Raw genomic sequence first — 16,077 nt, 5'->3', positions numbered from 1 at the left:
GGGCTTGCATTTCTTGGGGGCAGTTCAATCAAATCTAGGATATATTCAAAAGCCATTCCAAATATTATTTTGAAAATGAGGGTGCTGGTTTTTTAAAAAAAATAAACAGTCTTGCCTTGATTAGAAACCAGTGTAGCATTTCAAGTAGTGGTGTTGTATTTTCACATTTTAAATATGTCTTGCTGCCGTGTTTTGAATGGTTTGTAGTGATTTTAGTGTGTTCTCTTTATATCCTACATACTCTGCATTATAATAGTCTAGTTGTGACAATATCATCGATTGCACTATTAGCTGGAACAATTGTCAAGAAAATAGTCTCTAATCTTTCTAGTTTCTGTGGAGGGGCATAATCAAATGGGGCGCCCAAGTTTTCATGAGGGTGTCCTCGCAGGACGGCCCTGAGAAGGGGCGGGGAAACCCGTATTATCGAAACAAGATGGGCGTCCATCTTTCGTTTCGATAATACGGTTGGGGACGCCCAAATCTCATCATTTAGGTCGACCTTAGAGATGGTCGTCCCCAGTTTTCGGCCATAATGGAAACCGAGGGCGTCCATTTCAAAAGCGACCAAATCCAAGCCCTTTGGTCATGGGAAGTAGTCAGATTTCATAGTGCACTGGTCCCCCTGACATGCCAGGACACCAACCGGCACGCTAGGGGACACTGCAGTGGACTTCACAAATTGCTCCCAGGTGCATAGCTCCCTTACCTTGGGTGCTGAGCCCCCCCCCCAAAAAAAAAAACCCCCAACACCCACTCCCCACAACTGTACATCACTACCTTAGCCCTAAGGGGTGAAGGGGGGGCTCACATTTACCACCACAAGTGTAACAGGTGGGGGGGATGGGCCTGGGTCCGCCTGGCTGAAGTGCACTGCACCCACTAAAACTGCTCCAGGGACCTGCATACTGCTGTCATGGAGCTGGGTATGACATTTGAGGCTGAACATTTGAACCTGAAACATTTGAACCTGAAAAAGACAGATACAAATCAAGGGGCTGGTGGTTAGGAGGCGGGGCTAGTGCTGGGCAGACTTATACAGTCTGTGCCCTGAAAAAGACAGATACAAATCAAGGTAAGGTATACACAAAAAGTAGCACAAATGAGTTATCTTGTTGGGCAGACTGGATGGACCGTTCAGGTCTTTTTCTGCTGTCATCTACTACGTTACTATGAGGCTGGCATAGAAGCTGGCAAAAAAGATTTTTTAAGTTTTTTTTTTAGGGTGGGAGGGGGTTGGTGACCACTGGGGGAGTAAAGGGAGGTAATCTCCGATTCCCTCCAGTGGTCATCTGGTCAGTTCGGGCACCTTTTGAGGCTTGGTTGCAAGAAAAAAATGGACCAAGTCGGCAAAGTGCTCGTCAGGGATGTCCTTCTTTTTTCCATTATCGGCCGAGGACGACCATCTCTTAATCACACCCGTCCCGCCTTCGCTACGGTGCTGACACGCCCCCGTGAACTTTGGTCGTCCCTGCGATGGAAAGCAGTTGAGAATACCCAAAATCGGCTTTCGATTATGCCGATTTGGACGACCCTGAGAGAAGGACGCCCAGCTCCCGATTTGTGTTGGAAGATGGGCGCCCTTCTCTTTCGAAAATAAGCCTGATAGTGTTTTGAAGCTTTTGCTGTGACTCCAGATACTTGACTATTCATAAATAGATGTTTATCAAGTATAATATCTAGTATTGTTAGTTGTGTTTCAATTTGATACATTTGTTGGTTGATTGTAAATTTTTGGTGAGTATTGGAATTGTGTGGACTAGATAGAACCAGGAATTTGGTTTTGTCTCTATTTATCTTGAGTTTGAAAATCGTGGCTCAGTTTTCCATAAGGTCCAGGCCTATTTTAATCTTGTCCAATATTTCTGTGATGCTGCTGTTAGGGTACGTAGATGGCGATGTAATCAGTGTAGGTGAATGGGTTGAAACCCATTAATTCCAGTTCTTTGCCTAGTGGTGCCATCATAACATTGAACAATATAGGTGATATTGGAGACCCTTGTGGAACCCCACACTCAGATATCCAGGCGCTTGAGAGATGGTTAGAAATTTTTACAGCATAGGATCTGATCCTCAAAAAACAATTGAACCATGTTGCCACTGCACCGCAAATACCCATATTGTCAAGAAGGATCATTAGTGTTCTGTGGTCAACTAGGTTGAACGCACTTGACATACCGAATTGTAGTAGTAAGATTTTCTGTCAATGGCATATTAGACTTAAGACTTCTGAATTTTGTTATCATAGTGGTTATGACTGTTTCAGTACTGTGTAGTGATCTGAAACATGATTGAGAGGTTTGGAGAATTGAAAATGGTGTCAGGTATTCCATTAGTTGCTTTGCTACCAGACCCTCCATCATTTTAGTCAGTAGCGGTATTGAGGCCATTGGTGTGTAGTTTGTGAGATCACTGATGTTACTAGTGGTGTTTTTAGGTATTGGGATCAGTTCAATGTCGCCCTTTTCTGCTGGGAACTGGCCATTCAAAAACATGTGATGTGAAATGTTTGGTAAAGCTTTTGATGAACCAGTCTGGTGGTTATTTCATCATATAGTTAGGGCAGTTATCTGGTAGACAGTTTTTTCTTCGAAATATTGTGCAAGTTCATCTGCAGTTAGAGGTGTTTCATTTGATGCTAGTACAGTTTGGGTTTTTAGTAGGCTGTATATAAGTTTGAATATTTTTTTTGTATTGATTTGATCTGGGTTCACATATTTGCTATAGTGTTCTGCTTTAGCTTTTTATGTTATTGTTATATATTCTTATAGCTTTCTTCCATATGGTTTTGTTTATGTCTGCTTTGTTTTTGGAACATTTTATTTCTAGTTTCCTACAGAGGTTTTTCATATGTAGGAGCTCATCATTAAAACAGGGACTTGGTTGTTTTTTTTGTTTTCTTTTTGAGTGGTGTTATTTTGTTCAGCATGTTTTCACTTACTTCATCCCTTTTTCTCATAAAATGGATGCTACTGGGTGAGGAGGTGCGGGAGGTGGTGGAGATGAAAACGGTAACGGAATTCAAACATGCGTGGGATAAACACAAAGGAATCCTGTGCAGAAGAAAGGGATCCTCAGGAGCTTAGCCTAGAATGGGTAGCAGAGCTGGTGGTTGGGAGGCGGGGCTAGTGTGGGCAGACATATACGGTCTGTGCTGGGGCTGGTGGTTGGGAGGCGGGACTAGTGCTGGGCAGACTTATACGGTCTGTGCCAGAGCCGGTGGTGGGTGGCAGGGATAGTGCTGGGCAGACTTATACGGTCTGTGCCAGAGCTGGTGGTTGGGAGGCGGGGTTGGTGGTTGGGAGGCGGGGATAGTGCTGGGCAGACTTATACGGTCTGTGCCGGGGTTGGTGGTTGGGAGGCGGGGATAGGGCTGGCCAGACTTATACGGTCTGTGCACTGAAGAGGACAGTACAAATAAAAAAAGTAGCACATATGAATTTATCTTCTTGGGCAGACTGGATGGACCGTGCAGGTCTTTTTCTGCCGTCATCTACTATGTTACTATATGCTTCTTGTCATTCATTGCTGTCATCCAGAAGGTGCAATTATCTACCTTTCCTCTGTGATGCTGTGTGGTGGTCTTGTTTTCCTGTCCTTGCCATTCTCTACTGTGAAGGAGGCTTTATATATTAATGCAACCCCACCTCCTTTTTTTTGTTCTGTTGTTGTGTGTGTTATTTTATATCCCGGTGGGCATAGGTTGAGCAGTATTGGGTCTTCTTCAAGGTGTAACCATGTTTCTGTTATGAACATTAGTCCTAGTTGTTCAGTTTCTATCCAACATCTGAATATCGTTGACTTATTAACTGCTGACCTTGCATTTATATATCCTATGGGAATTGGGACGTATGTATCATGTTTTATGTTTGTATGTTTAACAGTTTGTAACGGTCTGTGTGGTCTGTCTTTTTTGAGACTGTGGTTCTGTTGATTGTTACTCACATAGTAACAGACTGCCTTCAACTGAAAAAAAAAAAAAGAACAAGGCAGTATCCAGAGCTGTTTCAACCAGCAAACACCAAAACAGTTTTGGCAGCAATAAACCTTATTGTGACAGTTTTATGTTACTTATTTAATTAAGTAATTTATGGAAGGCAGCCTGAAACTGAAAAATACTGCAAAAATCTTTTTATGTACTTCAGGAAATTCACACTGCCAGTTCACTGTTTGATGTTCAATCTCTTTGGTTATTGGCTCATTCCTTGGTAATATAAAGGCTCGACTATTGCAACTCTACAGCTAATACTGAGGTAAGATTTGAAGACTGTAAGCTATTCAAAATACTAAAGGGGCTCATTTTCACAACAAAAAACATCCAAACAATGGCATAACAGGCAGATAGATGTTTTGCTAGCAGAAAAAACGTCAAAAGTGTATAATCAAACAAATGGAAAAAAAACACAAGACTGCTAGTCATTTACAAGAAAATGTTCCCAGAGGGGGAGTTTTGTGGACGTGACATGGGCAATATTATGTAATGAACGTTTCCATCCCATAACAAATAACAAACCAGAATTAGACTTGCTTTAAAAGGATCTAGGGTAAGGCCAAACTTGTCTTTAGATCCATTTGTGATTTTGCTGAGTTGGAGAGTGGAGAGGTGGAAGTGGTTGTTTGTGAGAAAGATTGAAGAGTTGCTAAATATTTTGTTACCTTAGTTTGTTTGCCCCAGTCTGGACATTTTCAACTTTGCATGTCCTGACTTGCCTCCTCTGTGTCTCAGCTCCTCAACTCCTTGCCACACCCATTGCTTTCTCTGTATCTCACCAACTTCCCTCAACAAACCCTCACAACTCCCATTCTACATCCCTACCTGCATGTCCTCTGTCAGTTTGTCACTGTGCTGCTTCTGTGTGTGAGGATAGTTTGCTGGTGCTGGGAGAGTGAGTGATTTGTACTGCAGCTGTGTGTGGCTGGATTGTTTGTCAGTGGTGGAAGAGTAAGTGTTTTAGGCAGTTGGTGTGTCTCACAACTGTGTGCTGGTGCTGGGTCTCACAAAGTACACAGAGGTGTTTTGGGGATCAGCGGGTTGCACCTCTACTTGCACACCAATCATGGATGTGCTGAATGTTTTGGTGGCTCACGCCTTGCTGGAGGTGATTGAGAGTTTGGAGGGGAGGCCCCAGTGGAGATATCCCTATCAGAAAGTTTCAGGCCCCTCACCCGCTTCCTGGACCTCACTCACAAGGAATGCCTTACTAGATTCTGCTTCAACAGGGCTGCCATACAGCACCTCTGTAACCAGCTACAACCTCGCCTTCAGTTCAGGGCATACAGGAATAATCCTGTGACAGTCCTTCCTCACCTTTCTGGCCACCGTCAGCTTCTAGTCAGTGCTAGCAGTCAATGCAGGACTCACCCTGCCTGCCATCTCCAACTGCCTTGTCCAGTTCCTTGATGCCTTCCTCACCAACACCTTAAACATGCCCCCACCCTCTAGCATACCCCCTCCTCCTGCACACACAACCCTACCCCCTTCCCACAGCATACAAAACCCCTCCCCCTCACACCCACCCCCTCTCCTCAGCAGACCCCCCCCAACCTACCCCCTTTCCTCAGCACACATAGCCCCACCCCCTCGCCCCAGCACACAGCCCACAGCCCACAGCATGACATTGAGGTGGATTACAGTCTTATTTCTCCCTCTTGGATCCACCTCTCCCATCCCCTGCTGGTGATGGCCCGGGCCTAGAGGAGCTGAAAATGAGTCAGTCATACCGTGAAGTTACCACTGGCCTCATTGTCATCACTCCATCCTGCTGCCTCTGCCTCAGCCTAAAAATCAGGTCACCTGATTGGCCGGGTGTCAGATCTGCTGCTGTGCCCAGCACCCAGCGAGGGTGTGTGTGCTGGCCCTGAGGGACCTGGCCTCTCAGCTGTCCCACCAGCCTCAGGTGCTATGGTCATCCTTGGTTGAAGCTGGACAGCTGAGGTGGATGCAGCGAAGAGCTGGACTGTATGGTCACCGATGGCAGTCGTGGCTGGTGTGTTGTGGCAGGACTGGTGTCATCACTGGTTTCAGGTGGAGGTGCTTGCTGAGTTGGTAGTGTGCTCGACTAGGCTGCTGTGTATTATTTTCCAGGTGTTAGAAAAATAAAGCTCTTCGGTGCCTTGACCCTGATGCAGTGTTTTCGAAATAAGATTTCATGGCAGGAGAGGTGGCTGCAATCAATTTTTTGAGATACGTTTTTCTATTAAGACATTTTTGGCATATATTTGAAGTCTGACTTGAAGTTATCATTTCTATTTACTGTTGGATCAATGAAGAAAGAGGCACTAGGCGGACAAGAAGTAGAGTCTTACCTGCCTTTTGAGGATCCACTTTAGACATAAAAATCATGCATCATAGGGCTGTGTGTTTATAGAGATAGTTTCTACTAAAATATTATTACCCATATTCTGTGGGAAAAGAGGGTAAGGGAGTAGGGGTTATGTATGTATCCGTTTCAAGTGTTCAAAGACTTTCCTATGCTAGTTCTATTATTGCTTATCTTTAAAATTTAGACAGAATAAAATTTTAAAAACAAAAACCTTCAGAATATCCTCAACTTATACTTGTTAGCAATAGTAGTGATATAAAAAAAAAAGAGGAGGTAAATGGGACAAGGGCATAGTTCCTGTTCCTCTGCGAGTTCTTACCCTATAGGGAAGAATGATGTTCAGCAGCTACCTCACACCCTTCAGTAGAGCCTCTGACTGTCATTGGCCACCGGAGCTCAGCTATAAGCATTAGGGTAGGGATCAAAGACAGAAGGCTGGAGACAGAGTGGATCCTAGAGCAGGAGAAGGAGAAGCATGGCCATAAGCCTAGTCAGAAGTCCAAGGCAACAACAGGCAATGAGGAAAAATGCAGACTGAAGCCTCAAGCACAAGTTGGCAGTGAAGTCAGGATCAGAACAACCCGGAGTCCAGTATCAAGGTTGAGCATAACACAGGCTGAGATCAGGGGCTGAGCACAGGTAGTGCTTAGCAATAGGTTTACATAATAAAACTGCCGAGTATGGCTCCCACCTAATTGGAGAGTCATTAATACACATGTGTAACAGACAATGCCCCAAGGGGACCACGAAAGAAAGCAAGGACATGTGAAGACTTGTTTTGGGGTGATGGGGAGTAGGGGAGCAATCACAGACCCTTGGTGCAAAAATCTCTCTTTTTCCACCTATGGAAAACCAGATTGCCTTGGCTCAGATCCAGCAGAGCCACAGATGTCTACTTCTGTTTCAATTTTCTCAGAAACATATAAGCAGTGATAGAAGAGTTAATATATTTTATTAAGCCTACATGTGAGCATTCATATCTACGGGTCAGGCACATGATTGAAAAGTAATGAGAGCATGTTGAGAAAAAATGAGGCAGTCAAAGAGAAAATCAACCTCATTTATAATAATTTTTCAGTAATCAGCAGGTGCATAACTCTCTCAGCTATGGCTATTAACTGCATTCATTTCACACTTAACATCTACATTTGAAAACGATTTAAAAGCAAAATTGCTTTTCAGTCCAATTTTAAATTCTATTTTATAACTTCATCTTTCATTGACTATTTTTTGCAGAATGTCAGTAAATGATAGTAGCAACTCCAGGGCAGAGAGTCATTTGCTCAGAATAGATTTGCCTCTTTATTTCCCCCCAAATAATGTAGAATCATCTGTTAATATTTATTGATCCACCCCCTAGAGTGAACGCGCCGACGGCCATGTGCCATTACGTCTCCGTTTGCATTTTTCCTGATTTTAAAAGGTCTAACGCTTGTAGTTTTTCTTGGACTGACCATGCTTTTCTTTTCCTTTTTTAGAAATTTCCATGTTAGCCAGTATTGTGCCAATTTAAAGAACTATATCAGAAATAATTAGCTTGCACCTGAAACACATGAAATTCTGGGGTCCAAGCTCTGACCATGTTGTAACCGATCCCGCGTTATATTGAGCTGCATTATAACGGGTTTATGGTGTAGCACATTTATTCCACTATATAAAAGAAGTAAAACTGACATTTTAAATATTTAGTTACCTTTCTGTTTATATAACATAGAACTATCTCTTTGGTTAAAGTATTCTGGAGACCCATTTTGACACCATTACTTTTGGAAGAAAGGTAAAAGCCATTGATTTTGTTTAGTTGCACGTCAGGTGTGCTCAGCATGTCTAGTACCATGACATTTATGAGCTGATGGTGCCAGTCTCTTAGCACTGTTCACTGAATAATAGCAAGCAGAATCAGATGATGAACATTGATTCACTGAGTTGTAATCTTCTGCCTCAAGCCTAAAACAGAATGATTTGTTAGTTTTCTTGCCTAAAAAAATATGAGGCTCGATATTCAAAGCCATTTAACTGGCCAGGAACAGTTCCTGGCTGGTTAAATAGCGCTTATCCAGCTAAGTGCTAATACTCAGCACAAGATAGCTGGTTATCTCTGCCTATGTGGTCCTTGTAAGGGCCTCAGAATCATAGAAGAGAAAGGACCCTGATTAGAATCCCCTCTGCCATCATAATTACAACTGTAATGTTCCAGCTCAATCCATACTTTAAATTCACTGAGACTATTTATTAGAGGTTTTCTTCTATTTTGTCTATGAGGAAAAATTAGTAAATAGGGCCCTAAATGCATTTAGAATTTTTTCATATCTATAATCTTCCAATGCAATGAACTGAAGATACTGAACCTTTCTATGTCATATGTTGTGAGAACAAATGAGAAGGACATGTTCTTCGATCTTTTAAATGTCCATCATTTGGTCCTTCCAGGTCCTCATGTCGCTCAATTGGAATCCACACATGGAGGGGCATAATCGAACGCGAACGCCTATCTCCATGAGTGTCTATGTCCGAAAACGGGTACGTGAAGAGGCGGGACAGACCGTATTTTCGATAAAATGGACGTTTTTCAGCTGGGCGTTTGGTTTTTTTTAGCAATAATGGAAACTAAAAACGCCCAGCTCAAAAACGTCCTAATCCGAGCCATTTGGTCGTGGAAGGGGCCACGATTCGTAGTACACTCGCCCCCCTGACATGCCAGGACACCAACTGGGCACCCTAGAGGTCAGTGCGGTGGACTTCAGACAATGCTCCCACATGCATAGCTCCCTTACCACGGGTGCTGAGTACCCAACCCCCCTCCCCCAAAACCCACTACCCACAAATGTACAACACTACCATAGCTCTTAGGGGTGAAGGGGGCACCTACATGTGGGTACAGTGGGTTTTGGAGGCCTCCCATTTACCAGTACAAGTGTTATAGGTAGGGGGGGATGGGCCTGGGTCCGCCTGGCTGAAGTGCACTGCGGTACCCACTAAAAGTGCTCTAAGGACCTGCATACACGCAGGCCTCTAGGACTTGTTGCTGCTATATAACATTGGCACAGCAGTTGACACCTGAAGACTAATCTCTCCGAAAACGTCCTTTATTGGAATAAGCACGCTTACTCACAGTTAACTGCAGATCAGAGGTTGTGCCCCACTGGCAACGAGTCTCCCTGGTACTGAGATGAGCAGTAGGTCAGAGCTGGCAGAATGTTGTACAATGCCCTCTTTCAGCCACATTCAAGGGAAGAACTAAGTTCTATAACGTGGCTAACACGTGAAAGGGATCTAAAACTGGCTTACAAAAATGGCCACTACCTCATGGAATACCGGAAACAAAACAGGGCACACTCTGACCCAGTAAGCAGGGGGAAAAGCACCATGGGAGTAGAGCCTACCAACTACCAACATCGTGAGCATTTGCCACAAGCTAGTGGAATCACAGAGCCCAATACCCTACACCCACCACAATGCATTGCTGATGTGACTCTGCAGTGCTCATAACAGAGAAGGTGTCACACTCATCCGAGAGCCACATCAGAACCAGGGAAAGGCTGTCACAGGATAGAACACATTCTGCTGTCATAGAGGTGGGTACGGCATTTGAGGCTGGCATAGAGGCTGGAAAAAAAGTTTGTAAAGTGGGCTTTTTTTGGTGGGAGGGGGGTTAGTGACCACTGGGGGAGTCCGGGGAAGTCATCCCCGATTCCCTCCAGTGGTCATCTGGTCAGTTGGGGCACTTTTATGGGACCTGTTCATGAAAAAAAAGGGTCCAAAATCGCAGTAAAAACGCCTTTTTTTTTCGATCATCAGCTAAAGACGCCCATCTCTCCTCGGCCGATAACTACGTCCCAGTTCCGCCTTCACCACGCCTCCAACACGCCCCCATCAACTTTACCCGTTCCGCGACAGACTGCAGTTGGAACGCCCAAAAATCGGCTTTCGATTATACAGATTTGGGTGCCCACGGGAGAAAGACGCCCATCTCCCGATTTGGGTCGCAATATAGGCGTTTCTTTCGATTATAAGCTGGATAGTAACATAGTAGATGACGGCAGAAAAAGACCTGCACGGTCCACCCAGTCTGCCCAACAAGATAAACTCACGTGTCATTTTTTGTGTATACCTTACCTTGATTTGCACCTGTCTTTTTCAGGGCACAGACCGTATAAGTCTGCCCAGCACTATCCCCACCTCCCAACCACCTGCCCCGCCTCCCACCACCGGCTGTGGCACAGACCGTATAAGTCTGCCCAGCACTATCCCCACCTCCCACCACCGGCTAAGCTTCTGGGGATCCCTTCCTTCTGAGTAGGATTCCTTTATGTTTATCCCACGCATGTTTGAATTCCGTTACCATTTTCCTCTCCACCACCTCCCGCGGGAGGGCATTCCAAGCATCCACCACATCAGAGTGCTTTTTTCTTTAAAGCTCCCGCTATATGGAATTCACTTCCTTTATCAATTAGAAGTGAGTTATCTTTGAAGAAGCAAACTTACGGCAAGCCACAAGTGATTTTGACGCAGATGAGGGTCTCCAACGAAAACGGCTAAAGCAAGCAAGCGAAAGATCGCTGGATAAAGTCGTTCACTTGGTTTAACCAAGAACAAGCAGAAGGAACGCTTATCTCCGGAGAAATAATCAGGGGTCAAGCAGAAAACTGAAAAGGAACTAGACAAACAGCGTGGGCTACAAGCAGAGGAAAAGGAATTTAAAGCAAGTAAGGGTTGGTTTACCTGATTTAAAAAGAGGTATGGCATCAGAAAAGTTGCAATTTCTGTTGAACTTTGATCAGCTGACACTCAAGCAGCTGATGATTATCCACCAAATTTAAAAGCTATCATCGATAAAGGAGGTTATGTTCCAGAGCAAATTTACAATTGTGAAAAGACAGGATTTTGGTATCGCATGCTTCCTGAGCAGACCTTAGCCAGTAAACCTGACAAACAAAAGGCACAGGGTTTCAAATTGATGAAAGACAGATAGGCATATTTTCAAAGCACTTTGGGAGGCTAAGTTCCATAGGTTTCTATGGAACTTTGGGAGGCTAAGTGCTTTGAAAATAAGCCTAAGAGTGACTTTGCCGTTTTGTGTCAATAAGACTGATACACACAAAGTAAAACTGCTGTGCATAGGGAAATCTCAGTCTCCCCGGTGTTTCCAACCACAAAAACGTACAAATGCTAGCGTTTCTTACTGTCACAGTAAAATGCATGGATGACTGCCGACATTTTTGAGGAGTGGTTTCACAAACTTTTTGTGTCATCCATGCATGTTCATTTAAGGAAGGGAAAGGGGGAAATGGGACTTGGGGATTAGTTCCATTACGGCTGGGTCGTTCCCCATGCAGCCATCATTGCCATGCACACAAACAAAGCAAGCAAGCAAACTAACATAGTAACATAGTAGATGACGGCAGAAAAAGACCTGCATGGTCCATATAGTCTGCCCAACAATTTAAACTCATATGTGCTACTTTATGTGCATACTTGACCGCAATTTTCTGCCATTTTCAGGGCATAGACCATTGAAGTCTGCCCAGAACATGATGGGAGTGGAGGAGTGGCCTAGTGGTTAGGGTGGTGGACTTTGGTCCTGGGGAACTGAGGAACTGAGTTCGATTCCCACTTCAGGCACAGGCAGCTCCTTGTGACTCTGGGCAAGTCACTTAACCCTCCATTGCCCCAGGTACAAATAAGTACCTGTATACAATATGTAAGCCGCATTGAGCCTGCCATGAGTGGGAAAGCGCGGGGTACAAATGTAATAAAAATAAAATATACCACCTTTCTGAGGTTTTTGCAACTACATTCAAAGCGGTTTTACATATATTCAGGTACTTATTTTGTACCAGGGGCAATGGAGGGTTAAGTGACTTGCCCAGAGTCACAAGGAGCTGCGGTGGGACTCAAACTCAGTTCCCCAGGATCAAAGTCCACTGCACTAACCACTAGGCTACTCCTCCAAAAAACACCAGCTCCAAGATTCAACCTTTGGACCAAGGTGTCATTTCAACATTCAAGATGCAATATCACAGAAACTTAATAAAACTGATCATTGATGAGCAAATAACCATAACTGAATGTCTGAAAAAGCTAACACTCAACAGTGTTTTCGATCTGGCAGGAAGGCATGGGATGTAATAACACCATCTACAATTGAAACAGGCTGGGAGAGAGGGTTACATGAAGCATTTGAGCCAGAAACAGGGAAACCGGAAGGTGAGTCGGACTCCAAAGAGAAGATGGAAGCTATGTGTCAAGAACTGTTTGTGCAGTGTGGTATTGAGGACACTATGGAATGGATTCATATCAACGACGAGTGCCCTACATATGTTCGTCTAAATGACCAGACAATTGCAGCAAATGCTTTAAGTCATCATGCACATACTGAATATCAATCTCAGGATAGCAGTGATGAAGATGACTCTCCACCTCCACCACCAAATATTACATTGGCTTTAGCAGCAATGGATACTGTTCTTCAATGGCTGCAATCTGAAAATGTGGACATGATTCATATTCTTAATTTTAATCAATAGAAATAAAACAAAATAAAACGTGGAAAAGAAAATAAGTTGATACCATTTTTATTGGACATAACTTAATACATTTCTTGATTAGCTTTCGAAGATTGCCCTTCTTCGTCAGATCGGAAATAAGCAAATGTTGGTAGATGACAGTATAAATAAGTGACCACTACAAATCAACCAATAAGGTGTGGAAAAATTCACTCAAAATAAATAATAACATTATACTACTTTTTCCACTAAACAAAATTGAAAATGATACAAAAAATCAGTATATTATTCAAATATAGTATGGAGGAAAAAAAGCCTCACAGAGCTCCTAGACAATGTAACCGTCTATTGGAGCTGAAACGGATCTTAATCTGATCCTCTGTTCATCATTGACTCTAAAAAAAAACCTCCAAAAATGTCATATTATTCATTGCTCTCTAACAAGTGATTAATTTATGAAAATAACTGTCGTGACAAAATTTATAGTTCCATAAAATTGTTGCTTCGCAATATATTAGAACTTATCTTTTACATTAGAAGACTTCAAACACAATTCTTCAGACGCTCCAAGCCAACGATGGCCAGCGTTTCGAAAAAAACTGCTTCAGGGCTTAGGTAGCGCTAGTCCTCTGTCACATTGAAGATTTGAATCAGGCATCAAGTGTGCAAGGGCATTTTAAGTGTGGCAACTGTAGTTTTTGTGACATTACGGACAAAACTACTATCTTTGTCAATCCAGTTGATCATAAGACATACAAGCTAACGTCTTTGTCAACATGCATGTCTGAAAATGTAATATATATTTTGAGATGCCCATGCAATAAGATCTATGTAGGACAGACATCTCGCATGTTAACTACACGGTTAACTGAGCACAGAAGTGCGATACATATAAAAAAAATTGGTTTGCCACTGGTCATGCATTGTAAAGAGAAGCTTCATGAATTCAAAGATCTAAAATGTGTTATTTTGCAAATTGTGCGGAGGTCTCCGAGAGGGGGAGATCTCCGACAGATGTTGCTACAACTTGAGCAGAAATGGATCTATCGACTACACTCTTTGGAACCCGCAGGGCTCAACTCAAGAATTGAATGGTGCCATTTCTTTTAGGTTACTGTGAGTGTTGATATGCATTTAAAGCTCCCGATAATGTTCTATTTTGATTGCCTAATCGATTGCATGGCGTCTGACATCATGTATTATAAATCGGAGCCATTTTGAAGGAAGAACATTGCAGAGCACTGGAGACCATCGCTAACGCGTTTTTCAAGTGAGGGGGCGAGTTTGTTAAAGATCAGTATATCATTGTTTGATAACTGTAGTGATGTATAATTTGATTTTCTTTTTATTGACAGAGGACTAGCGCTACCTAAGCCCTGAAGCAGTTTTTTTTCGAAATGCTGACCATCGTTGGCTTGGAGCGTCTGAAGAATTGTGTTTGAAGTCTTCTAATGTAAAAGATAAGTTCTAATATATTGCGAAGCAACAATTTTATGGAACTATAAATTGTCACGACAGTTATTTTCATAAATTAATCACTTGTTAGTGAGCAATGAATAATATGACATTTTGGAAGTGTTTTTTTAGAGCCAATGATGAACAGAGGATCAGATTAAGATCCGTTTCAGCTCCAATAGACGGTTACATTGTCTAGGAGCTCTGTGAGGCTTTTTTTTCCTCCATACTATATTTGAATAATATACTGATTTTTTGTATCATTTTCAATTTTGTTTAGTGGAAAAAGTAGTATAGTGTTAGTATATATAAGTGAAACATCAAAGCATTTCAGTGACAGTCTAAACAGGATGGGGTGGATAGGTGAGAGCCAGGAAGAGTTGGGTGGATGAGGGACAGGGAGATATGCATGGAGACAGGAGGGTGACAAAGCAGTACAATTTTATGGTTTTATACTGGGCTAGAAAACCCCGATCTTTGTTAAGTCCTGTCTGGTGGGTGTCAAAATATTTAATCATTCTGACTTCAAGGTCTTACGTTCCTGTATTATTATTATTATTAGCATTTGTATAGCGCTACCAGACGCACGCAGCGCTGAACACCTGATACAAAGTTCCCTTTCAGGATTCTTACCATGAAATCACTGGTTTTGTAAAGTGCTGCCCCACAGAGGTGACATCCTGATTGGTACTAGCATTTTTTATTTTTATTTTATTTTTATTTATTTATTTAGCATATTCTTAAATTTGAAATCAATTATTGAAACTGCAAAATGGAAGAAACGAGAAAAATCAAAACAGTCAACTCTGGACTCAGTTACTAAACCAGGATATTAATTTTAGCCTGTATTTTCTGTATTGTGATCACATTTACTTTTAATGTGTGGATATAATGTTTAATAAAGTGCATTTGATTTTTCAATGAAACATGCAGCCTCTCTCTGAACTGGAGTGCAGGTGCGGATAACAGAGACCCCATATAATCCGGACTCACTTAAAATGCAATGGAAAAATTTGGACCCCATTTTCCACGTTATATCGGGTCTATGTTGTACTATCTACTCCATCTAGATATAATTCTGATGTAAAGAATTATCCTGCCATAAATATATTTTTTTCTGTTTTGTTCAGCAGATGGAATTTGTTTTTTTATCCCCAGGGAAATGCTAGAGTATACTAGGCTTTCAGAAATAACAATTAAATTAGCTTAATTACTTCATGTTGACTTGACAAGTCATTGCATTTTAATGTAAAATCTGCCAGTTGCAATTAATGGTTGCTGGTATTAGTTCAATTGATTTACTGTCTACTTACATAATACAGCATTCAAGAAAGTTTTGTGTAACTTACAGCAATTCAATGGAAAAGTCTTTTCCCAAGGGTACATTAACCTGAAGTATAAGGAACTGCTGGATCAGTCCAACTGGAATTAAAGAAAAATAAGTACATGTTGTAAACAGTCTTTACAGTTAAGATTATAGTGATGTCCTACCTAAATCCTCTTTCACCTCTGCTTATGATCGACTGTTTTTAAATCATGTGACGACGTTATCATATCTATACTCTGTAAGCCACATTGAGTCTGCAAAAAGGTGGGAAAATGTGGGATACAAATACAATAAATAAACATATAAGACCTTATATGCGGATCATTTTCCCCCACATACACATAATGGAAGAAAACCCCTCATATATAGGCCCTGTAATAATAAAGTGAACCAAAATATAGAAAAACTAATTAGTTCAAAATGGAGGCCAGCCAAATTTTGATTTTGGTTATGGCTCAGAAACTGG

General features: G+C 42.3%; 1 protein-coding gene across 1 annotated transcript in view; it reads right to left on the bottom strand.

Annotated features, from left to right (window-relative positions):
* C6H3orf67 (chromosome 6 C3orf67 homolog) overlaps positions 1 to 16,077 on the bottom strand; it is a 223,410-nt gene that overhangs the window by 189,945 nt on the left and 17,388 nt on the right. The window contains exon 4 of the mRNA XM_030206446.1: positions 15,634 to 15,706. Within this exon, the coding sequence (XP_030062306.1) occupies positions 15,634 to 15,706 (73 nt within the window). The remainder of the gene's footprint in view (positions 1 to 15,633; positions 15,707 to 16,077) is intronic.

This window comes from Microcaecilia unicolor, chromosome 6 (genome assembly GCF_901765095.1).
Source record: "Microcaecilia unicolor chromosome 6, aMicUni1.1, whole genome shotgun sequence".
Classification (NCBI taxonomy): Eukaryota; Metazoa; Chordata; class Amphibia; order Gymnophiona; family Siphonopidae; genus Microcaecilia; species Microcaecilia unicolor.
This window is presented reverse-complemented; position numbering and strand designations above follow the sequence as displayed.